Source organism: Lissotriton vulgaris, chromosome 1_1, assembly GCF_964263255.1.
Source record: "Lissotriton vulgaris chromosome 1_1, aLisVul1.2, whole genome shotgun sequence".
Taxonomy (NCBI): domain Eukaryota; kingdom Metazoa; phylum Chordata; class Amphibia; order Caudata; family Salamandridae; genus Lissotriton; species Lissotriton vulgaris.
In genome coordinates this window covers 2,079,232,539-2,079,258,626 of record NC_141685.1, presented here as the reverse complement: position 1 = coordinate 2,079,258,626, position 26,088 = coordinate 2,079,232,539, and the positions used below count along the sequence as shown (strand labels likewise).

General features: G+C 51.8%; 1 protein-coding gene across 1 annotated transcript in view; it reads right to left on the bottom strand.

Annotated features, from left to right (window-relative positions):
* Positions 1–26,088, bottom strand: part of STRAP (serine/threonine kinase receptor associated protein) — a 151,667-nt gene that overhangs the window by 50,725 nt on the left and 74,854 nt on the right. The window contains exon 7 of the mRNA XM_086920863.1: positions 23,948–24,084. Within this exon, the coding sequence (XP_086776989.1) occupies positions 23,948–24,084 (137 nt within the window). The remainder of the gene's footprint in view (positions 1–23,947; positions 24,085–26,088) is intronic.

Sequence of the window (26,088 nt, the reverse complement as noted above, 5' to 3'; positions counted from 1 at the left end):
AGCCAGATGAACCTTAATGGAATGCACATTAAGGCCAGACTGCGCCAAATGTAAAAGGTAGGGAAGGATGACATCTTCCTTACAGGTCGTAGGATCATGGTTTTTAGACTGGCACCAGATACAAAACCTCTTCCACTTGTAAGCGTATGAAGTCCGAGTGGAAGGTCTCTTGGACTCCTTCAGTATGTCCATGCAATCGTCGGGCAGATTCAGATGGCCATATTGCACTATCTCAGGAGCCATGCCGCCAAACTCAAAGACGAGAGGTTGGGGTGTAACATCCGTCCCCCGAACTTCGTGAGAAGGTCCGGCCTGCACGGCAACCGGATGTGAGGAAGGAGAGACCGGTGAAGTAGGTCCGTGAACCACCACTGCCTGGGCCACTCCGGGGCAATGAGTATCATCCGAGCCCTGGACCGGGCCAGCTTGATGAGCACCGCCGGAATCAGGGGAATGGGAGGAAAGGCGTACAGAAAGCTGTTCGTCCAGTCGATCCATAACGCATTCCCCAGCGTCCGTTGCTGGAAGTACCTGGAGGCGAAGTCTCTGCACTTGCTGTTTTCGGTGGTGGCAAACAAATCTACGTCTGGAGTTCCCCACCTTGCGAAGACTTCTCCTAGTACTTCGTCGTTTATGACCCATTCGTGGTTTTCCTGAAGCAGTCTGCTCAGTGCGTCTGCCTGAACATTCTGCACACCTGGTAGATGGGTGGCCGTTATCGTCAGTCCTCTGGCTAGGAGCCAGTGCCAGATCGCTTGCACCTCCTGCGACAGAGTGCGCGATCTCGAGCCCCCCTGCTTGTTGAGGTAATACATCGTGGTGGTATTGTCCGTCTGTACAAGCAGAGAGTTGGTCTGGAAGGACGGAAGAAAGGCCTTCAGCGCCAAGTGAACAGCCCTGAGTTCCAGGAAATTGATGTGATACGTGGCCTCCATCGGTGACCACGTGCCTTGAATCTGTAGAGTCCCGGAGTGCGCTCCCCATCCCAGAAGAGACGCATCCGTCACGACAGTCTGCGTGGGAATGTCCTTGTGAAAGGGAACCCCTCTGAGGAGATTCTCCGCCGAACACCACCACTTCAGGGACTGTAGAGCATGCAGCGACAGGCGAATCTTGTCGTCCCAAGATCCTTTCCTCTGATCCCACTGATCCTCCAAGCACTCCTGCAACGGTCTCATGTGCAGCCGTGCGTGCGGCGTCAGGAAGATACAAGAGGCCATCGATCCCAGTAGAGAAGACACCGTCCTCACTGTTGTAGATGGAGTCGTCATAAGAGCCTGAGCCTTCCGAAGGAGTGATAATCGTCGCTCTTCCGAAGGAGACACGCTTGCTGACAGCGTATTGATGGAGGCTCCCAAGTACTGTATGCATTGGACCGGAGTCGGGACAGACTTGGCCATGTTGATGTGCAACCCCAGCTTGTTCAAGAGAACGCACGTCTTCTGGAAGTGTGCTCGCGCTTCCGAGAAGGAGGATGCCTTGATCAGCCAATCGTCCAAGTACAGGTAGACGAACACCTTGTTCTTCCTCAGGTGTGCCGCTACCACCGCCATGCACTTCGAGAATGTCCTTGGCGCAGACTTCAGTCCGAATGGGAGTACTGTGTATTGATAGTGATTGGTGCCGACTTGGAACCGCAGGAACTTCCTGTGTTTGTGTGCAATGGGCACATGGAAGTAAGCATCCTGTAGGTCTATAGCGCAAAGCCAGTCTCCCTGTTGCAACTGAGGGTAGATCTGGTGCAACGACAGCATGCGGAACTTTTCTCTGCGAATCCACTTGTTTGCCTGTCGCAAATCCAGAATGGGCCTGAACTCGTTCCTGTCCTTCTTGCGAACCAGAAAGAACCGGGAGTACAGACCTCTTCCTCTCTGAGACAGAGGTACGTCCTCTATCGCCCTTTTCCTCAACAGGATATCCGCCTCCGCCTGAAGCTCGCGCAGCTGAAACTGCGAGCTGACCGGGGGAATCGCTGGAGGAGGGCTGGTGAACCGAAGACTGTATCCATTGCAAACAATATTCAGCACCCACTTGTCCTGAGTAATTTTTCTCCACTCTGCCAGAAAAAGTTGGATGCTTCCCCCTACCGGAGTGGGTAACGGATCCGGGGGAAGTAAGTTCCTAGGGCCTAGGCCCCGCCTGGCCCTTGGGCGCCGAAGCCGACTGCTGGCCTCCTCTGCCCTTCTGCCGCTTCTGGAACGGCTTACGGAACGGCTGCTGCTGTTGCGAGTGCCCCGAAGCCTGTCCCCGGCCTCGGCCTTGCCCTCCGAACCGCCGTTGGAACGGGCGGTACTGCTTCTTGGTTTCCTTGGGCTTTTCCAGGCCCACCGCCGTCAGTGTTTCGGTCTCCGCCTTCATGCGGGCCATTTCATCATCTGCGTGCTTCCCGAAGAGGGTCTCCCCGGAAAACGGCAGATTGGCCACCCTCTGCTGCGCGTCCGGTTTCAGGGACGTCAGCCGGAGCCAGGCGTGGCGCCGTTGGTTGATCCCGTGGCAGAACCCGTGAGCAGCCAACAGGGAAGAGTCCGCAGCCGCGCTGATTATCTGGTTGGCCACCAGCATCCCCTCACTCAGGACCTCCATGAAGTCTTCATGCTGCTCCCGAGGTAGATGCTCCGCAAAGCGCTCGAGGGAGTCCCAGAGGGCGCGGTCGTAACGCCCCAACAGAGCCGTGGCACTCGCCGCTTTCATGGATGTCGCGGAAGTCCCACAGATTTTTCGCCCCGCCGAGTCCATCCACCTAGACTCCTTGTCCGGGGGAACCGTGGAGGTCGGGGTGGTGGAGTGCTGCTTGCGGGCCGCCGTGACGATGACGGAGTCAGGCGGAGGCTCCGCTCTCAAGAAGGCCGGATCCGAGTCGGGAGCCCGGTATTTCTTCAGTAGTCTGGACGGGGCCGCTCTCGTCACAGCCGGGGTGAGAAACAGCGCCATAGCCGGTTCTTCCAAGCCCGGCACCAAGGGCAGGAGGGGACGAGACATGTGCCTCTGATGTAGAGTCTCGAAAATGACGGACGTCTTCGGAGTAGGCACTGTCAGTGTAATGCCTAGCTTCGCCGCGCCCCTCAACAGGACGTCTTGAAAGGCAACCAGGTCATCTATCGGGGACACCCTGGTGTCCGGCGACCCCGACAGCGTAGGTGAATAGTCCCTGGTCCCAGACGATCTCGTGCGGGAGCGAGATTCGCGCCTCCTATGGCGGTGTCTCGACCTCGTGGAAGATCTGCGCCTAGAGCGAGAACGAGACCTGCCAGCTCTAGGGCGCTCCTTCGGCTTGCGAGGAGGGGTCTTCCGTGGCTTCTCACAGGGACTCTTTGGATCCTCCCGGGGCTTCGGTTTCGGGGTCCCCTTGGGAGGAACAGGCAGTGACGGCAGTGAAGCGGACCTCGGCGGAGGCACCACCGGCCGCGGGGCGGGCCCATGCGGTGGGACCGGAGGTGGAGCAGGATCCTCCGTAGGAAGTGGTGGCACGGGCGGAGGGTCCTCCTTCGGTACTGGTGGAGGAGCAGGAGTCCCGGGTCGAGATGGAGTGTACACTTCCGAGTACACCGAGCCCGGTGAACCTTTAGGGGACGGGTGCGGAGATCCATCCCCATCCGCAGGCGACCACTGGAAGTGGCGTGACTCCTGGGGCCAGAGCCCCCTCTGCTTCGTTTGGGAGAGGGAGACCTACTCCTCGACGCTGACCGCTGTCTGCTGGACGCAGAACGACGCTTTTCCGGCGTCGAACGGCGCTTCCTGGACTCCGGCGTCGAACGTCGTCCCCTCGACGTCGACCCTCTCATCCTCGGCGTCGAACGTCGACTCCTCGACGTCGATCCCCTCTTGCGCGACCTCTCACGTCGTCCTCTCGACGTCGATCGTCGCCGTCGTCTTGATGTCCCCGACGTCGAGGAGCCCCTCGACGTCGATCGGCGGTGTCGCCTCGACGACGACCGACGGTGTCGCCTCGACGGCGAGCGTCGGTGCCGCTTCGACGGCGAGCGCCGATGCACGTCCCTGCGCCTTCGGCGTCGGTATGAAGACCTCGACGTCGACGAAGACGATGACGTCGACGGCGGCTTCGACGTCGGCTTCTCATTCACCGTCGAGTCGTCACGCCGTCTCGACCCGGAGAGACGGGGAGCACGCCGTCGTCATCCCTCTCGACGCCGCCGTCGAAGCCTTCGACGTCGACGGAGAATGGGATCGTTGGCTGGACTTCCTGCCCCCGGGGAGCCCCCCAGGGGCCTCAGCAGAGGCAGAGGGATCCCTCCCAGGCTGCCCAGACCCACCTGCAGCACGTTGGCGCCTATCCTCCAGGCCAGCCAGCCTGATCTTCAATCTGTCCCTGAGTGTCCTAGCAGAAAGTTGCTGGCAGATCACACACTCCTCAGGGCCATGATCTTCTGGAAGGCACACGATGCAGACATCATGGGGGTCGCTTTTGGCCTTCTTCCTCTCACATGCTGGGCACTTAACAAAAAGGCCAGGCATTTCGGAGCCCCAAAACGCCTAAAAAACAGCACAAGGGTGAGAAGAGAACACCAAGCAGTAATCACAGCACTTTTAAAAGTCAAAAAGTGCAAAAACGAATTCAATAAACCCTTGAAAAAGGGAGAGCTCAATGCCAGGGTCCTGTAAGCAGGAGCCGGAAAAAAGAACTGAAAGTAAGTTGGACCTGCTATGCATTCTGGGATACTGGGAGAAGTCTGGAAAGTTCTCTTAAAGGCACAGTATCCTATTTAAGCCACATAATGGCAGCCTATGGGGCTTGTCTGTCCCTACCTTCCTCTCTATCATTCCTGAGTCTTGGACTGGGGGAGGCAGGTTTCTCTATGGTAGAAACTGGCAGGCTGGGCTGTGTGTGGTGATTTTTGGTGGAATTTCTAGTTGAAGTACTGGACAGTGTAGCCTGTGGATATAGGCTGCATTATTTGTCTTTAAATTCTCTCTTAAGTGTCTTTGCAGTTTCTGCATGATTTTGACAACTTAAGAGATTATTTTTGATTGCCGGGGTCCACGCACATGGGCGGGACTATTCACTAGATTATGACTATACACAGAGATCCCCTACTACAGAACTAACTTTATTCAGTGCACGCTGATGCTATGGTTAAAAACAGACTATGTGAGAATTCCACCTACTGTAGCTAAAAGTGTAGGTGAAGTGCAAGAGGTCAGTGGGTCGACATGTTTCATGCCTCAATTCTCTAAACGGATGAGCAGCATTTCATCAGGACTGAGGGGAAAAAAACTCATCTACTCTGCAAAAGAAGAACGGTCAAGTCAGTGTACTAAGAGGATCCGTCCCTGGAAACAGAATTGAAAGTGAAATTTGGGGTGCAAATGGAGAGTGGGAATAAAAACCATCTACCTTCTGGAAAAACCTGGAGGAGAAAGAAGGGGTACAAACAAGGATCACAAATCACACATCTATTGTATTGGATGGTCAGTGGCCCACGGCCACACAGAGTATGCAGGGAGCAATAGCTGCAATACAAACAAGTTAGACTGTGACATGGTGAGAAGTGTGCCATGCCACACCTGTGGTAAAGGTAAAAAAACATGCACAAGCAGGTGCTGCCGGGCGCGTGTAACCTTAGTCAAAGATGTCATATATCCTGTGTACAAGTGTCGGTACAAAGTCTGTCTGGGGGGAGAGGTAGGGCAATGCCACCGTTACCATGACCCCAGTCTGAGGGTCACAAGGACTCTGAAAATTAGATGAACCTGACTCACCTAGAAGGGATATAGGGGAGGCCCCAACCTAGATGTCTCAGTAACTCTCACACTGGCGAGGGCGAACAACTTGTTGCAGCTGGTTCTGCACATTGCTCCTAAACACGTCTGGACTTCAGGGATGGTGTCCGGACCTTTTGTTGGAAGGCTTAAGTATCTTGACTAACACCAGGGGTCATGGTGAAGAGCAGGGGTACGAGAGCTAGAGTGGAGTCGAACAATGCCGGAGGCAAGTGGATGGCCGGTCAAACCAGGGGCACATAGTGAGCAAACTGAACCAGGTGTGTCTACATGTACGTAGAGGCTCATGTGGGTAGGTGAAGGCGGTGCGGAAGTGGCTGTATGTTATAATCCTATCCAATGGGCAAGGTGTACAAAGGGAACCAAGGTCCTTGATAGTATATTCAGAAGTTCACTGCCCTACCTCAGACCATGGGATATCATCGTTGAGCCCTGTTGTGTGTAGCAAGTTTGAAAACTCAACTTGTTTTTTTACTGAAGAGAGTTTGATGTCCAATGTGGGCTGGGACTAAAGTATGGTCCATTATATATCGTCAGGAGTGTGGTGCATCTCAATGTAGTGGGACAGCATTTTTTATGTGGATCTGCCGCATCTGATATTACTGTGGTGTTCAGAGATCCTTATATTGACTGCCCAGGGAATCATCTCCACATATCTCTTCTGAAATGGACAAATGAGAAGGTAAACACAGTTCCGGGTGTTGCAGTTGGTGTGGTACTTTTGGGTCCAGGTGTCAGAGGGACGGAGTACGATTGCCTTGGAAGGGCGGGTGAAGGGGCACATGCTGCACGACCGACAGGGGTAGTGCCCAGGGATCGGGGGTAGCCCCCACAGTTGGAGTTGGCGTATGGGAGTGGGGGTACTTTGGATAGAGGTCTTGTGTAGACAATATTGTCCCTAATGTTGGCTGTGCGTCTGAAGGCAAAGCGTGGTGTGGCTGGTGACAGCCTGCACAACCAGAGCACACTGAAGACTTATGGGTGGCCATACTCCGGCTCCCTGCAGACACAGTCTGGGTAACCTTCTGGCCTCCATATAAGCTACTATCGGAAGGTTCACCCTCTGAGCCCATCTTACCTCCAAGCTCCTCTTCTGACTCCCACTCCTGGTGCCATGAGCCATTAAGGTTCTGGGCCCGATGATGCCTACTTTGCCACTCAAAGAGGCAGATCCAATTTTTCTTTTTGATGTATATGCCGGTCCAACCTCATGAAATCGTGTCCTAATCCAACTAAGGTGCCATTCTCCCCTCTGCACTCCCTTGATCATCTGCCTATTGAGCAACCGGAAGGTCATTGACACTCTGGGCAAACCCCTTTTGGGAATCGTTTCAGACAAGGATTACGACCCAGGAGATGAGTTTGCTCAGCCGAATCAAGATGACCATTAGTACGAAGACATACATGAGGCTAAGCCTTTATACTTTCCCTGAGGCAGCACTGGTTTCGCCCCCTGGGCCAGCCATAGAAGAATCTGCTTCCTATGCCATGGTAGTGCATGATGCAGCTGAAATTCTTCACCTACATCTTACTCCTCTAGAAGTCAAAACAAACGTTTTAATCAAAGGTCTCCAGCCTGCCCAGATATCATCAGAAGCTCTGACTTATTATTGAGGCACTGACGGGCACCTTACTAAGTGCCTAGGCAAAAACGTGTTCTGGCTCACCGGTCAATCGTTAAGTTGCCAGGCTCCATCGCCCTGCTCCTGACAACCAGGCTTTCCTTTCTCAGCACCCCTCACCGGACAGCCTTATGGTCCATCTAACGCCTGTGAAAAGGAATCTAAGACAGAGGAAATTTTCACAAAACCGGTCTTCTCTTCCACCGGTCCATTCAGTTAACTCCAGCTGCTTGTTGGGCTGTTATTCTTACGCCCTTGGGCACTCGGTGGCACAAGTCCTCCCTGGCGTGCCTGACGACTCGGTCTCAGTCGATTCAAGATGGTCATGATGTGGGCAAGTTCACAATTCACTGTGACTTGGACATTAACCGATTCAATTGGGCCGCTATTGGCATCAGTGTTGCAACTCGCAGTCATGCTTGGCTACACTCTAGTGGGTTCTCAGGCAGTGTATAGTCCTCCTTGATGGACATGCCCTTTGATGGGACTCTTCTATTGGGCGACAATGCAGACTCTGATCTTGAGTTGTTTAAGGACAGTAGGGCTATGGCTCATTTCCCCGGCCACTGTGCTCCACCTTGCCAACCCAAGCGGTTAGACCGTTCCTTTGATGGCTTTGGGCGAGGAGCCGTATACTGCCAGCTTGTCCAACCACCACAGGCGACCCAGGTGTAGCGAAAGAGGTGCCCACTGACTCCATAGCCAAGGTTAACGAGACACCCAGTCCACTGCCCCCTCCCCCACCAATCCATTTTAGCATGTCCTGCCAAGGACACAGCCTCCCGGTGGGAGGCTGAATTCACCAATTCCACCTGTGGCTGGCAACCATCACCTGGGGCAGGTGGGTTCTGCAGATAGTCTGCAAAGAATAAGCCCTTCCTTTTCTCTCTTCCCCCGCTGCACCTTCCACCATCCCCCCTCCCAACGACTGATGGAGGATCATCTTTCTCATTTGCTGCACGTAGTGAAAGACCTTTTGGCCAAAGAGGCTACCAAGAGGGTGCAAGCACCAGAAGTTGGATGTGATTGTAATTTCAGCTACTTCTGGTGCCGAAGAAGGACAGAAGTCTTTGTCTAATTTTAGGCCTGCTCCCTCTCAATGCCTTTCCCCAGAAAAAGACATTCAAAATACTCACCCTAGCCCAGATCCTGTCCTTCCTCTAAACAGGAGACTGGCTGGTGGAGATGGAACTGCCCTTTGGTGAAACCTGTGGTTTGTGCAAGGATTGGAGCATTTTCAGTTCATTGTGCTCCCCTTTGGTCGCATCAGTGCCACTCAGTTGCTCATGAAAATGATGCCAGTGGTAACAGCACACCTAATTAGGTCAGGGGTACCAGTCTTCCCCTTTCTGGACGAGTGGCTGTTGAAGGCTGGTTCACCCCAGGCAGGCATTAATCACCTCCAGACTACAGCAAACCCACTATTCCCCGACTCCTCCTCAGCTGCTCCCCTCAATCTGAGACATTCTGTACACAGTTTGGTGTCATGCCTTTCCCCCTTGAAAGAGTCCAGGATATTCGGGCTATAATCCTGATCTTTCAGTCTAGGTCCCGGATTTCACGGAGATCGACTCAGAGGCAGATGGGACTTTGGCCTCCTGCATCCTGCTGGTCTAGAATTCCAAGTTGCATATGCAGGATCTGCAGTGGTATCTGAAGTCTTTGTGAGAACAACGTCAAGGAGAACTCTTAACCAAGTATATATTTCAGTGGAGACTGTAAATGATCTGCAGTGGTTGTTGCTGGACAGCGATTGGGTCAGCAGCAGAGCTAACCTCTCTACATTCCACATCCTGAGCAGACGGTGGTGATCAATGCATATGGTTTCTGGGTTGGGGCAGCCATCTGTGTGAGATGGAGATCAGAAGCCTCTGGTCTTGGCGGAGTCCTGGCTCCACATTAACCTCTGGAGCTGAATGCCCTCCTGAAGTCCATCAAAGGGAAGCAGATTAAGGTGCTCACGAATAACACCACCGCCATGTAGTTGCAACAAAGAGTGGGGGTGTGGTCACAGACTCTGTGGCAGGAGGACATGCACCTCTGGAAATGGCTAGACTGTCAAATAATTTTCTTGGTGATGAACAACCTGGGAGGATTCTTTAATGCAAAGGCAAACAAATTGACCAGGTCAGAGTCATTCTAGTGGCTCCGGATTGGGCAGAGTATACTATCCAGAACTCCTGGGCGTGAGCATAGGTCCTTGGATCAGGTTGTCCCTCTGGGAAGACCCGCTGTCACAGCAACAGTGCAGGGTTCGGATTCCGGGCTTTTTGCACTCTCAACCTTCATGATTGGAGTTTGAGCGGCAATAGCTGAACGCCTTTGAAGTTCATCCAGAGGTGGTTGAGGTAATCTCTGGAGCCTAGGATCCCTCAACAAAAACTGTATACGCCTTTTGGGACAGGATTAACTTGGTGTTGCACCCATTAAACAAACCCCCTCCAAGCCAGGTTATCTGACATTATTTGTTCTTTCTCATGACCAGCAAGGTGAGGGTTTGGGCATCTACTGCCTACACGTCGTATCCTGACGTCAGACGCCATCCTTTTCCGTTAGTCTCCGTGCTCGCGTACTTGACAATTCTGATGCAGTATCGAGTTTCATATTTATGAGAATAAGTACGGAGACGATATAAGACTATACTGCTCACTCGATCCTGTTTATTGCCACCTTTGACGAATATCAGACATCTAGCTGTATCTCATCTATCGATCTACATTCAAGATTCGGGTTATGGACAATTGCTCGCCCTCCATCTAATTACCCAGTTATAATTTTAATTAAGCCTTGGCCGAACCTGTATGATCGACTGTGAACTTTGAGAGCTATGCGTTTAGCTACAAGGAATTCGAAACAGAACAGTGATTAGTATCATACTATCAGAAGCATACAGTCCATAAAATAAATCGAAGTAAGAAGAAGTGTTAGAAGTTCCACATCTTGAAAATTATAGTTACTAAGTGGCTTGTCCTGAAGAAGGCGCTGGTTCGCCGAAACGCGCGATCTATTTTTAACTTTGTGCCACATTTATTTTTTAACTCTTTGTGTGTTTTTATTGTGTTTAATATTTGATATTTGTGTATTGTTTGTCAAATGAATTGTTCTAGCTTTTGACCAATCTACTTGTTTTTAACCTCCAATCTTTTTGATACATTGATAATAAAAGCTGTATCTTACTCCTTTGAAGTTGGTTGTTCGCTCATCTATTATTGAATAGACAAGTAATAGCAATTGCCTAGGTTTTTTCTTTACACATGAGGGTTTGGGCATGTTCATGGTTTATCTTCGGCCTTACAGTTGGTATTTAACCCCTTCGAAGCTTGTGACGGAACCATTCCGTCATGCTTCATAGTTGAGCTGTGCAGATGACGGAATGGTTCCGTCACGACCACACCCGCGGATGGAATGTTCAGCACCGGGGGAGAATCGGCGCCGCACGCAAGGTGTTAAGTCCCCATCTGTGATGCAATTTTTCAAAGGCCTGGGTAAGAAATGTAGTTATTGGTTGCCTGGGGAGGGGGAAATGGGGGTTTGAAACCCTTCTCAAACAACAACCATAATCTTTGCCTGGGTGAACCAATAAAGTCAATAAATTAACTTGTGCTTAACCTTCTGGTGGCTTTACACAAAAGCAGTCAGGCTTAACGTAGGGGGCAATGTGTAAAGTATTTATAGCATACAAACAGTACTATAGTGAAAACAAGTAAAATCCCAAACGAATACTAGAGTAAATTGTAATAAATAAAATGATACCAGAACGACAAAAATAGTCAGTAGGACCAGAGATATGCAATTTCAAAGATTCAGGAAAAAATAGTGTTTAGAAGCACAAAACGTCAACTGCGATCATTTGGTCGAACTGGTCCGGGACAATGTCAAATGTTCAGGGTGACAGCGATTGGGCACATGCAGGATACAAGGCCTAGTTTGGTGGGCTGAAAATAGGACTTAGTGTCACTGGAATCAAGATGAGGTCCACATCGGCCAGCGTCAAGGCCGCTGGAGCAGTTGAGTAGGAGCTGTGATGCAAGGTTCTCTGTCGAGATGCGTCATGCCGATCAGCAGCGCAATGAGAAGTGCAGCTGCCAGCATCACAATCCGTTGGGTCGATGATGCCACCTTTCTGGGACTGTGATGCAGAGATATGCCTTGAGATGCGCTGTGCTGGGTTGGGTTGGTGAAGCCAGCAAATAGGAGCTGCAATGCATTGAGAAGAGTCCTGCAGTGTCTGCTCAGATGAAGCCGCCGGTCTGGAGCTTTTTGTGCCCCTGTAGCACAGAACTGGTCAGCCAACTGACAGCTGGAGTTACTCCAGTAGCCTCACTTCAAGGAGATGGTCCTTTCTCTCCTTCAAGCAAGAGAGGGCAACAAGCAGCATGGCAAGTTATCTAGGGAAAAAGACGGGCCTTGAGCACCAGGACAGTCAAGTGGTAGTGGCAGGCCTCAAGCAGCAGGGCAGTTCTTAGAGTCCAAGGCAGTGTTTCCAAGTTCCTCTACAGGTACAGGAGTGTACTACAGCACAAGTTACTACTTGTGTAACAATATATCTGTAAGAGACATTAGTTAGTGATAGATTCCTTACCTTAGAATATCCCCAGGCGTCAGACTGGATCCGGAAACTTTTGCGTAGCAGTACCCTTGCGCGTCGGTAGGCGTTGTCTGCGGCTCCGCGTCCGTCGTCGGCGTCGTGGGCGCCGTCATGACGGAGTACTTAGACGCCGCCTCCGCGTGCTGACGTCAGTTCTTAGATACAGCTTTTCCGCGCCAGAAGGGCAGAGCCATGCCAAAAACCAACACTGGTGCCAGGAAACTAGGGCCCTGAAAGGGAATGACCTTAACCCTAGATATCGGTTCGCAGAACGCTGAGGATGGGTGGGTCGGTAAGGAATCTATCACTAACTAATGTCTCTTACAGATATATCGTTACACAAGTAGTAACTTGTGCATCTGAAAGAGACACTTTAGTGATAGATTCCTTACCTTAGAATAGATACCCCAGCAATACCATCCCCGTGGTGGTGGGTCTGCAAACCAATAATCACACCAGAAAGTCCTGGAGGACGGAACGGCCGAAGTAGCCGTCCCTCCGGACTTGACTGTCCAGGCAATAGTGTCTTGCAAACGTGTGCAGCGAGGCCCACGTAGCCGCCTGGCAAATGTCCTGCAAGGGCACACCTCTGCCCAAGGCAGTTGTAGTGGCTGTGGCTCGAGTGGAATGAGCCCTCAGCCCAACAGGGGGTTCCTTCTTAGCCAAGGAGTAACACGCCTGGATGCACAAGATAATCCACCGGGAGATGGTTCGCTTGTGCACCGCTTTCCCTTTCTTAGCGCCCGCGTACCCAACAAAGAGTTGATCATCCACCCAGAACTGTTGTGTGCGATTCAGATAAAATGAGAGCGCACGTTTTGGGTCCAGACGATGGAGCCGCTCCTCCTATCTCGAGGGGTGCGGAGGCGGAAAGAAGGTGGGCAATGTGATGGATTGCCCAATGTGGAAGGCCGTGACTACCTTGGGTAGGAAGGAGGGCCTTGTCCGTAACACAACCTTGTCCGGATGGACTGAAAGGAAAGGAGGTTTACAAGATAGAGCCTGGAGCTCACTCACTCTCCTGGCAGAGGTGATGGCTATCTGGAAGGCAGTCTTCAAAGAAAGAAGGCGGAGAGGACAGTTGTGAAGTGGCTCAAAGGAAGCGCACATCAGAAACGTAAGAACCAGGTTCAAGTCCCACTGAGGCATCACGAAGGGAACAGGAGGAAACGTATGAGTGATGCCCTTCAGGAATCGATTAACGATAGGGGACTTGAACAAAGAAGGTTGGTCAGGCAGCCTCAGAAAGGCTGAAAGAGCTGAAAGATAGCCCTTGACAGTGCCCAGAGCAGAGCCCTGCTGGGCAAGAGAGAGAAGAAAGAGGAGAACCTCAGAAAGAGGGGCATTGAGGGGATCCACAGCCTTTGCTGTGCACCATGCCACAAATCTGTTCCACCTGCAGGATTATACCGACTTTGTGGAGGGACGCCTGGCTGCCAGAATGATGTTACAGACTTCAGGAGGCAAGTCAAATGGCCTCAACTGTCGCCGCTCAATCTCCAAGCATGGAGGTGGAGACTGGACAGGTTCGGGTAGAGGACTGTCCCCTGCTGCTGCGACAGAAGGTCCTCCTGAAGAGGCAGACGAACCGGGGGATCGACTGACATACTGAGTAGCTTGGGATACCAGTACCTTCGTGCCCAGTCCGGAGCCACAAGGATAACTTGTGCCCGGTCGCGCCCGATCTTCTTCAGCACTCTGGGCAGAAGTGGTATAGGCGGAAAGGCGTACAACAGACCGCAGCTCCACTCGCGACGAAGAGAGTCTCCGAGCGAGTGCTGCCTTGGAAATTCCAACGCGCAGAACAGATGACATTGTGCGTTCTCTTTGGTGGCGAATAGATCTAACCAAGGCTCTCCCCACTGCTGAAAGAGGCCTTGCGCCACGTCCGAGTTCAGATGCCATTCGTGATCCGTCGAGCACCGTCGGCTGAGTTAGTCCGCCCTGGCGTTCAGAGAACCTGCCAGGTGTTGAACCATCAGAGTCACTCCCTGATGTTCCAGCCATTGCCAGAGGCGCAGAGCCTCCTGGCAGAGGGTCCACGACCCCACACCGCCCTGTTTGTTGCAGTACCACATGGCGGTGGTGTTGTCCGTGAACACTTGCACTACACTCCCTCGGACAGACGGGAGGAATGCCTTCAGAGCTAGACGAATCGCCCGCAGCTCCAACAGGTTGATATGGAGCCGGGATTCCGCCGGAGACCAGAGGCCTCTGATCTCCGCCTCTCCCAAGTGGCCTCCCCAACCCTGGAGGGACGCGTCCTTCACAACTACGTGCTCCGGTTGGGGAAGGGAGAGGGATCTGCCGCTGACCCAATCGCGGTCCGTGAGCCACCACTGCAGCTGTCTCGCAGTGCCCTCCGAGATCAGGACAAGGTCGGACAGGTTGCCCTGATGCTGGGCCCACTGAAACTTCAGGTCCCACTGCAGAGCCCGCATCCACCACCGTGCGTGATGCACCAGAAGGATGCAGGAGGCCATCAGCCCCAGAAGCCGCAGCGTCAACCTGACCGAAATTCGGGATAAAGGCCGGAAGATCGGAATCAGAGCCTGTATATCCCGAACCCGCTGTTCGGGCGGGTAAACCCGAAACTGCGCCGAGTCGAAAATCGCTCCGATGAAAAGGAGCTTCTGAGGGGGGCACAGGTGTGACTTCGGCACATTGATGGAAAATCCCAGCTGGTGCAGGAGATCCGCCGTAGTCTGGAGGTGGCTGACGACTGTCTGGGGTGAGTCCGCCTTCAACAACCAGTCGTCTAGGTAGGGGATGACTGACACCCCTAACCTGCACAGATGAGCTGCGACCACCGCCATTACCTTCATGAACACTCGTGGGGCGCTGGTAAGGCCGAAGGGGAGCACAGTAAACTGAAAATGCTCGTGACCTACCGTGAACCGCAGGTAACGCCGGTGGGCCGGCAGGACGGGGATGTGGTCCTGCAAGTCCAACGCTACCATCCAGTCTCCTGGGTCTAGGGCAGCTAAGACCTGAGCCAGAGTCAGCATTTCGAACTTCTCCTTCCGGAGGAAGCCGTTGACGTTCCTCAGATCCAAGATAGGGCGTAGGCCCCCTTTGCCCTTCTTGGGTACCAGAAAGTAGTGGGAGTAGCAACCACGTCCTACTTCTGGCCCAGGAACGCGCTCGATGGCCCCCTTGGCCAAGAGGGCCGAAACTTCCTCCTGCAGGAGCCGCAAATGATCCCCCGATACACGGTGGTGTTGCGGTGGCATGGCTTGAGGAGTCGTCTCGAAGGGGAGGGAGTAGCCCCTCCGGACGATCTGCAGCACCCACCTGTCTGAAGTGACAGTGCGCCAGTGAGAGTGGTGATGGCGAACCCTGCCTCCCACTGGCGTCACATGGGCCGAAAAGCACAGACTAGGAGGGTTTAGAGGGGGATGCCGCGGGGGCAGGTGTGGACTGACTCCGCCTGGTTCCCCGACCGCCTCCGCGGCGGTTTCCACGTCCGCCGCCGCGCTGGACGACATTCTGCGGCGAGTGGCTGGTGGCACGTGTGGGGACGTCCCTTCCCTGGCCACGAAAGGAGCGAAAGGCACCCGTTTGCTGGCGCGGGGGCGAGAGGCCCAAGGACTTGGCCGTAGCCCTGGAGTCCTTAAAGCGCTCAAGCGCGTGGTCTGCCAAAGAGGCGAGGGCCATCGAACGGCATGTCCATAAGGGTGTTCTGAACATCTGCCGAAAAATTGGCGGATCTCAGCCAGGCGTAGTGCCTCACCGCCACGGTCGTAGCCATCGCTCTGCCCAGGGAGTCAGTAGTATCCAGCCCACACCTGATGGAATACTTGGCTGCGTCCCGGCCCTCCACAAGGGCTTGGCCGAGTTTGGCCCGTACCTCCAACGGGCACTCTGGCAGCACTTCCGCCACCGTCTCCCACAGAGAGTGGGTGTAGCGGCCCAAGAGGCATGCGGTGTTGGAAGACCGCAGTCCCAAACTAAGGGATGAGAATATCTTCCTCCCATAATTCTCGTACCTCTTGGATTCCCTGTCCGGCGGGGCCGTTGGGAATGCGGTCTGGGAATTAGAGGCCTGGATGACCAGACTCTCGGGGGTGGGGTGGGAGGACAGGAAACATGGGTCGCCCGGAGCCGGGCGGTGGCGTCTGGCCACGTTCCTATCTACGGGCGAACCCGTAGCGGGCCTGGACCAAGTGCCCAAAAGAACGTCGGTCAAGGCCTCATTAAACGGCAGCAGAGGCTCCATGGAGCAGGACTGCGGCTTAAGGACCTCTGTGAGGAGGTTAGTCCTCACGGCCGCGACGGGGAGCTCAAGGTTTAAGGCCTTGGCAGCCCTCGTCAACACCACACCATAGGTAGCTCCCTCCTCCGAAGCCACGGTAGGAGGAGAGACAAATCCAGTGTCTGGAGAGGTGTCCAGGTCACTGGCCTCCCCAAGGTCTCCTGCCCAGTCCATATTAGACTGACACTCCTTGGTCAGAGGGTCCTCAGACCCCTCCCAATCCTCCTTATCACCCATGTCCTGAGATTCAGGGTCGTAATTGCATGAGGTCGGTTCGTAGAAGTAAAAATCTCCAAACGGCGTCGGGTGCGGCACCGATAGGCGCCGGAGGTGACACCACACGGACCGACGCCGGGGGGGGGGGTGGGGGGTGGGGTCGTAAGGTCCACCGGTGACAGTCCATTGCCCGAGGAAGGTCCAGTGGCGCCCTGCGGCACCGGGCCCGAAGGCGCCGGGGGCGCCGCTGTACCCTGCGGCGCCGGGCCCGAGGGCACCGGCGGTGTCGGGGCCGAAGCACCCAACGGCGTCGGGGTGGAAGCCCCCGACTCACTAGGGCCCCCAGACGGGTTCGCTGGGCCCGAAGGCGCCGCGGAACCCGTCGGAGGAGAAAGGGGCCTCATGGCCATGAGGAAACGCTCGATCTCCGGCGACGCGTTCAACCCAGGGACCGGAGGGTATGGGGCCGAACGCGGCGCCCGCGACTCCCGAGGAGCCGAGTGGGCTGTGTCACCCGAACCCCCGGCCGCATCGCGCGAGCCAGAAGAGCGATGATGCCTCTTCGACTTCTTATGCTTCTTACCGGACTACTTGGACCCGGAGGAGTGGCGCCGACTCCCGGAGCTGTGACGGCTCCGTCCCCGCGACCTGTCCCTCGACCTCCCGTGGGACTGGGACCGGGACCTCAGACGGCGCGGGGCCGACTGCCGGAGTTCCAGCCGCCTGCGGGACCGCTCCCGCCTTGCTTTCCTCGAAAGGGCCCGACAGTCGGGGCAGGCCTCGTCGTCATGGTCGACGCCCAAACACGTCAGGCACAGGCGGTGGGGGTCCGTAACCGACATGGTACGGTCGCACTCGTCGCAATGCTTGAAGCTGGGCATCCCTACGGCACCGTCGGAGTCGTACAGACTTCGAAATGGATCAAAAAGATCACCAAAAACGTAGTAAAAAATTGACTAGGGTAACTGCTTTTTCCAGATCTGCGCTGGCTGGCGCGGAAAAAAGAAGAAGAACTGACGTCAGCACGCGGAGGCGGTGTCTAAGTACTCCGACCACGTCATCACGGCGCCCACGACGCCGACGACGGACGCGGAGCCGCAGACGACGCCTACCGACGCGCAAGGGTACTGCTACGCAAAAGTTTCCGGATCCAGACTGACGCCTGGGGATATTCTATTTATTTTATTTATTTAAACTTATACCGCGCACAGCTACCCACAGTGGGTTTCCCGGCGCTAGGGATAGACTGTAGAAGAAGGAGGCAGCTTCACCTGGCTAATACCATAGCAGACTATTGGGCGCATTGAGTAAAAAGCAATGTCATTAAGGCCTTGCGGAAGCGAAACAAGTTTGTCTCAAGTTTTAGGTCCAGTGGGAGGGAGTTCCAATATTTGGGACCCAGAGTAGAGAAGGAACGACCTCCCATTTTTGTTAGCTTCCACCTTGGCATAGTGAAATTACCCATGTCCGATGACCTAAGTGGACGTAGGGGTCTGCAGGGTGTTATCAGCCTTTGGAGGTAGGCTGGGGCACTACCCTGTTTGACCTTGAACATATAGCATAATGCCTTAAATTTGATACGTTCAGGGATACTCAACCAATGAAGGTCACGTAAGGCGGCCCTAGCTGAAGTGCGTCTGGGGATGTTTTTTAGCAGGTGCGCCGCCGCATTTTGCACTACCTGCAAAACATGTAAGGTGGCTTTATCTGCGCACAGGTAAAGGATGTTGCCATAGTCCAGGCGAGATGTTACAAGTGCCTGGACCACGGTTCTGCGGGAGGATAGTGGAAGCATCCACAGGATCTTATGGAGCCAACGCAGCGTTGAAAAACAGATGGCCGCGACCTTAGTGGCCTGTTGTCTCAGAGTTAACCTATCGTCAATAATGACGCCCAGTTTACGAACTGCGATGGAGGGAGTGGGCGCAGTGCCCAGTTCGATGGGCCAATGGTGGGGACCCCAAAGATGTTTATTCCGACCCAAGATGACCACCTCGGTCTTCTCCCGTTCAGTTTGAGACAGTTTCTCCGCATCCAGTCAGCCACAAGAGTGAGGCCTGACTTGAGTGCGGAGATGTTGTTCTCGTCTCTGCCTGATAGGGAGAAGACAATCTGGGTGTCATCTGCGTAGGAAAACAGGATAAGCCCGGCCTGTTCAACAATGGATGCCAAGGGTTTAACGTAAATATTAAATAAAAGGGGACTAAGGATTGAGCCTTGGGGAACGCCTGGGGTAGATGGACAAATGGTGAAAGCTGCTTTAGGAGAGAACACTTGGAAACTTCGGTCATTAAGGAAAGACACCAGCCAGGCCAAGGCCAGGCCACCTACACTTCAGAGAGTTAATGAGGATGGAGTGTGACACGGTGTCGAACGCTAGGCTCAAATCTAACAGGATGAGCGCCATGGTGTTACCTTGGTCGACACTGTGCCTCAAACTCTCCGTTACCCCCAGGAGCGCTGTCTCGGTTGAATGCCTAGGCCGAAAGCCCGACTGAGAAGGATGGAGAAAAACTGTGTTTTCGACCAATTTGGAAAGCTGGGAATTTATGTGTCTCTCCAGTATCTTCGAGATGATTGGCAGCAAAGATATAGGGCGGAAGTTGGCAGGGTTGGAAGAATCGGCACTCAATTTCTTTAGTAGAGGTACCACCATGGCATGTTTCCAGGATTGGGGGACCTGGGCCTCGCTCAAGGAAGTATTTAGTAATTTAATGAAAGTGAGGTGAGTAAGGGGATCCAATTGTTTTAATATTTTGGCCGGGAGCACATCCAGTGGGGAACCAGATCGCACACTGTTTAGACAGGATACAAAGGAGGTGGCGTCTAGAGGCTGCCAGGTGGTAATTGCTGCATCAGTGGTGGTGTTCACCAATTCCTGGATCGTATTAGGGGCGGAAAAGGTGGTATCAGAAGGTGGGGAGAAATGATCCTAAATGAGATCCACTTTGTTTATAAAGTAATCCGCTAAGGACTGACACTGGGTGGCATCAAGAGCTGGAGGAGGGGGAGAAGAATTTGCACCGGTCAGTTTTTTCTAAGGTAAGGAATCTATCACTAACGTGTCTCTTTCAGATGAGTTGGTCTGAGGATCCAATATTTATACCTGGTGCCACCCTTTGAAGTAAGAAAACTTCTAGGCCTTTCTGAATCTGGTTCTGGAATTTCTTCCCTTCCCCTGCCCAGGCTCCAAGAGATATAAGGTGACGAAAGACTGGTGTCAAATTCTTTGTGAGTGTGCTGAAGGAAGCCCTTTTGAAATGTAGGCAGAGTAGTCCATCCTGACAACATTTAGTCACCTTTTGTCTCACTCTCTGGTAGGAATACACAAGGGCCAACTACACACAGTCATGTGATGCATGACAAGGGTATCAAATGGCTAGGACAAGAAAATTCCAACTTTCCAATAGTAAAGAAAGTACATAGAACGCGTGCTCTAGACACAGTGTGCACTACTAGTGCCCACTACGAGAGTGGAACCCAATTGTAACACAATTAAATGTATTTTTAGTAACAATTCAAACAGTGAGTTATTCATACATAAACAATGTTCCACAGAAAATTCTAAACGATGACTACACTCGTAGACTCTCTTGATCAGGTCGATTTAATTTCAAAGATGTGATTCTTATATGAAAGTATTCCACTTGAAGGCTAGTCTTGTCATTCTTATGAGGCTAGCTGTGTGATTCATCCCAATGCATTTTGGGCTGTAACAACAGCCCTTTGTCAGGGGTATCTACAATCAAACACATATCCTGTAAATTCTCAACAATAGTTTAATGTCTAATATTCTTGCATACCAGAACCTCTCAACATGAGGGACATTCACCATATGTTTAAAGACTGTTAGAGGTAGCTCAAAGATGAATATATGTTCCAAATAATACCTCTATAGATGCCCAACAGGGTGCTCTGTGAGTCAGTTCCATTGCAGTAATGAGAAAAACCAAATGTTATGAAAGCTCAAGAATGCTGTTCGCATTATAGTGAGGGCTACTCCTGTGGACCACTCAAAAAACGTGAAAAATCCGGGCAAAAAGTGATGGTCTCTAAAGGGGTAAATCAGACTTCCACTTATATAGTGAGGTGCACTTGCAGGACTAACTGAACGTGACGAACAAGTGAAGTCAACAAGTGAAAAAATTATTATTAGTACCATACTCCTCGAATCGTTAATGCCCCCACATTCAGTATTTAGGTGGCCCCCTGACACCAGGAACTCCGATTCACCCGACCCCAGAAGAAGAAACACAAAGAAGAGCCTAAGAATGTAAGAAAGGTGGTCTAACTGTGGACTTGGCACCAAACCCTCCTGCCTGCTCCTGTTTCGACAATTGCAAAGATCAGACTTGTCCTGAAGCTGTGCAACCTCCAAAGACCTCTGATGGCCACCAGCACTTCACCAACCCATCAGCATCTCCGTTGAAGAGGAGGAACCACTACCCTGCAGCCACCAACTGCAACATCCAGTTCACCGATCTGCTAGCCACCGGGTTCATCGACGCAGCAGCCACCCAGGAGGTCAGTTCCATCCCAGGAGCTGCCATGCACCAATACCCGGGGATACGGACACCTTGAAGAAGTTAAGGCTGGTTCCATGTCCAGCCGGACACCAACACCGCCAAGACTGACCAACCAAAGTGGGTTTTCATCACCTGAGAAACCAGCATTGAGGGTGGCCCTGCTGTCCGGTTTTATCCCTATCTCCAGGGCGACCCCTAAAGTGAGTCTCTCCAATGTAAGCGACCTGCCAGGCTAAACACCTCTGCCCAGTCCGAGCCTATTGACAATGCAACCTTGCTCCAGAGACTCTCAAGAACAGAGCCCCCTGTTGGGTTTCGACCGACTTGTGCCCAAGTCCCCACTTGCAGCATTTTTCTGCGTACAGCTTTCTCCAAAGTCTGCAGCTGTAACATTTGAGGCTACCCTTGTGAACAGCACCTTTGCATCCAGACACATCAGGGCAGGTAAAACAAAAATGCTGATGGTTCTACAGGCCATGGCTCCTACTTACCTTAAGTCCAGAACAACAGTCCAGTAATTCATTTGCAAGTGTCCATATGCAGTGTATGTTTTTCCCATAGGATAATATTACAGCGCTCGAGGCTCATGCCTCAAATCTGATAAAACTATTTTCTAAGTATTTGAAAAGCGCTAACTCGAAAAGTACTTACCTAATCTTGTGGATCTTGCTGTCTAAGTTAATTTAAAACTCAATGTAATTTTTCAAAATTGGTGTCGGATTTCCTTACTGAGTGTGTGTCTCATTGATTGATTCTGTGTGCAACAAATGCCTAACACTCCCCTCTGATAAGCCTAAGGCTGCTCGATCACACTACCGCAAATAGAGCTCCTTGGGATGGTTATTGCAAGCCCCAGTACACTAGTAAGGGATACCTGGATTCTGCACAGTGCAATTCATGTTGGTATATTATATAGAAAACCAGATTCCTACACCCAGAAGTTAGGTAGCCACCCTTTCAATATCTTGTTAGGTCTCACCCGCGACAGCGCATCTGCTCTCACTTGCAAGAGAAACTGTTGTTTTACAAGGCACTTGGAGCTAACACTGCTTATAATTCATAGGCATAATTGTGTTACTTTTCTGTCTCACAAATGGCCAGCACATGCCGGCTTCACTTTCTCCTCTTTCGTGTGAAGCATGGACCAAATACGGATTGCTTTATCTTGATTAGTGTCCTTCTGCTGTTTATGCTATGAAAAAGGTACTATTTTTGTATTTGTTTTCTTCCCATCATGTTGCTTCTTCCCTACCACCACAACCACCTGCTGCCCGTGTTGCTTCTTACCTTCCGCCAACACACTCATTCACTGTGTTGTTTCTTCTCTCTAACCTCTCACTATCCTGCTGTTTGAACTGCTTCCTCCCAACCACCCCACCTCACGTAGTCAGTGCTTCTTCCCTTCCACCCTCTTGTTGTCTGTGTTGCACAACCCGCCACTATAAGTAAAAACAAATCATATGACACGGCCAGCGCTGGCAGCACAATAGTACTTTTTTTTTTTTTAATAAATAACTTTTATAGCACACTTCATTATAACTTTTAGTAATGAGTAACAGCAGACACACATGGGCAGAGCCAATAGCTTTCACACAGTAAAGACTTATTGGCTTTGTCAATGTTAGTTTAGCGACTGCCATGCGGCTGCTTTGACAGCAAGTGCGGGACCTTTGTTGCGCATGTAATTTTTTACTGCAATCACACAAGTGTCTTCCGTCTGGTCTTGGGACATTGTTTCCCTCATTGGCCTGCTATTTCTTTGCATGCAAGTTTTTGCAGTCATCTTGAAAAGGGAATTCCAGATCCCATCATTAGGCTTATAAAACTATTAGGGTTTTACATTGGGGAACTAATCCCCTCCCTCTTTCATATTTTTCCCATTTTAACCTCTTACACTATCATGGGCTTTTACTGTTTCCTGTTCCTAGTTAATTCGTTTTAAAAGCCCTATGTAAGGAGACCAGGGTTGCCTGCAGGTATGCAACAAAGTTGCTTCCAGTTGTTGTTTGCTCTAGGGATGATTTCCTGTCTCATCTTTTCTTCTCTCCTGTCTCTTAACTGCCTGTTACTTATAAAACATAAGTTCCCTTTCAAATGCACTTACGTTTTCTTCAGTTTGCCCTCCCACTTTCGCAAGAAATTTAAAATCTGGAGTCTAAGTTGAAAGATGAAGGGAGCAGGCCTGATCTTCAAGCCATGAAGCGTCCTTCGGCCTCGCCAGTAAAAGGAACTATTGACAAAGAGTGGGTCACCACTGCAGTCTTCATTTTGACAATTGAAGTATTGTGTCCGATTACTTTTAATTAATTAGCTAAAAGACTGGACAAGAAAAATGACTAAACAAGCGAGGCTACGTAACCTTCTGAAGAGTCAAAACCTTTCTCCATCCTTGTGCAAGTTCTCCAAACCCACACATCTCCACACTGATGCAGACCTGCAACTACCTCCTGGAGAGGAAGAGGGACCTTAAAGGAGGATGTATTGAGGCAGAAGGGGTGTAAGTGTAAAAAACGCTCCAAGCGCTGAATTCCTAGGTCAATGGGCAATAACGTGAGTTTAGGAACCTCAAAAATTTATGAAAGTACATAAAAGAAAAACACAGGAACAGTACAAGCAGAGAGTCTTAGATGTCACATAAATGTGTTATAAAAGATGTGTTATAAAAGAAACTTATCCAGGCAAACATGGCCGATAAGAAATGGCACTAAAGAAAGAGGCAGCGCTGAATAGGTCAGCCATTAGAAACGCAAGTATGTCGGACTTTTATGGTGTGCTGCAACCAAGAATTTTGTGTTCAACTCATAGTGCTGAAATACATGCAAGAAATTTTAGGATGCAAGATTTGGACGGTTGAGCCTCAATTTACTTGAACACAACACTGGTTCCAAATTATGTAAAAATAGGAAAAATAAATCAAAAATGTTACATACTTAAGCCAGAGTCTGTAAACAGCCAGTCACAAACAAAAACAGTATTTTATTATTTTAGAAAGAGATCTTACCAAGTTCTTCCCCTGAGATATAATCATATTTATAAAGTTTGAAGTCGTCACCACCTGCAACAACACATTCTTTCTCTGGATGCAGAGATGCAGAGTGGATGGAAGCAGGAGCTTCAAAAGACTTTATCAGCTCGAAACTGAAAAGAAAAGAAGCTTTTTTGTAAAGTCTGTGACAAGGTCAAATAGAACAATTTCAAGTAAATCTTTGAACATGGTCCAGTGACTTATTTATGTAGAACAACAATGCAGGTCAGAGGCAGAGGCGTGGATACATCTCTAAATTAAATTATTATTCATGCTGACCTCAAGGCTGTTACACGTCTGAAAATGCTCTTGTTGTTTGAGAGCGCAGGTAGCCTCTCACAGTGTCAACTGAAAAAGTGACTCATGTTTTTGGCCTACTTCGTTCACTTTTAGGTTCAAACTAGTTAGGTCGAGCCTGGGAACACGCATCCGAAGGATGCGGTCCAGGTGTAGAACTATAGCTAGCTGACTCGGGGGAATGAAGGACAAGAAACTGCCACGCGCTTCTCTCCGGCTGGATTCAGCTGCGTGCACGCGCACCCACATTCACGCATGCGCACAACCACACACAGCCACACGCATACACAGGCAAACCCCCGCCCCTACACACACACTAGCGCACCTACACGCACACACAGAGACCCCCCACACACACACCAGCGCACCTACACACACGCACACATACAAAGACCCCCCTCCCGCCGCCGCCATCGCACACATACACACACACACACACACACCAGCACCGGACCCCACTCACCGGCTACGCAGGATTTCTCTTCTCTGGGGCGGTACCGGGTCTCTCCCTAGCTCGCGGGAGGACTCAGCTTCTTTGCTCCATCCCGGCGGGCAGCCAATCATAGCCCAGCAGCAGGCGGGACTTCCTTCTTTCTACTGGCCCGGCCTACATCTTCTCTCCCGTTGCCTGGCTTCCTGCCTCAGGGGTCCGCCAATGGCAGCGCGGCCCCGAGCAGGGAGGCGGGCACAGCGTTTCCTCTGGAATCCCGGGCCCGTCGGCGGTGATAATTATTTATTGCAGCTGATATTTTTTTGAAATGCGGTTATTATAATGTTAATAATGAGCGTGCTAATTAATGGAGATACTGTAAATATATCGGCTAGCTGAATGTCATGTGTTCAGCTGGACTGACTTAGCTTTTCATCCCTTTTGAGCCGATCACTAGTACCTTTTTTGCTGTTGTTGGGTAACATGGCGGGCAGATTAAAAAATATGATCCCCGAGGTTCGATGTTGCTGCAAAAAGCCCTGTTTGCGTTTTGAGGTTGACTCCGCCCTGTAAAGATGCAGGGACATGCTCATGCCCCCACGTTCGAACACGTGCTCCTAATGTGGGGTGGGAGCAGTATCATTTCTGTGACCTGTTCTTGTTTTATGAATGTGTCATGTACACTTTGAAGGAATGCATTTTTCTGATTCATGCCATGTCTGTTTGTGGTTAGGTTTTCATCTTGTCCGGGTACGCCCAACTTTCTGGGAAGAATTAGATGGTCCCGACCCCTCCCAGCAAGGCCTCGGCTAGAAGCATTAGTCCTCCTTCGGGGCCTACGTGTCCGGCCTCGCGTCTTTTGAAGGTCTCGAGGGCTGTTGTTGAACAGGACTCTTCCCCTGCCATGCAAAGGCGCGTAACTGCCCGGCCCTTCAGGCCTTTCAGAAGTAGCATTGCCGCAGCAGCAGGACGCAGTGCTTTGAGGCCCATGCTTGCCTTCCAGGCGCGGCGCCCCTGGTGAGCCGCTAAGACTATAAACTTTCTGGCCTTGGATAGACGGTGCCCTACTGGGATGTAGTGAGCATCACACTCGATGCTTTGAAATGTCAGGTCAGGCCCAGGGGGCCCACGCGTGCTACCCGTCTTATGCCCCCCTAAGCACCCCTCGGACGAGGCCTGCGCACTGGGTCATGCTGCAGTAGCAGAGCCCCCAGGACTGATCTCACCGAGAGTCCTTTCTCATCCGCCCCCGTGCCATACATTTCTCTGCTTAAGCCCCCTTTGCAAAAGCCTTCTGGTTTTACTAGCAGAGAGGCAGCGGCTGCACTTTGAGGGACCCAGCGCCCGCCCAGAGAGGCCGGAAGTGGGCAACCCAGAGGCAAGGGGTACA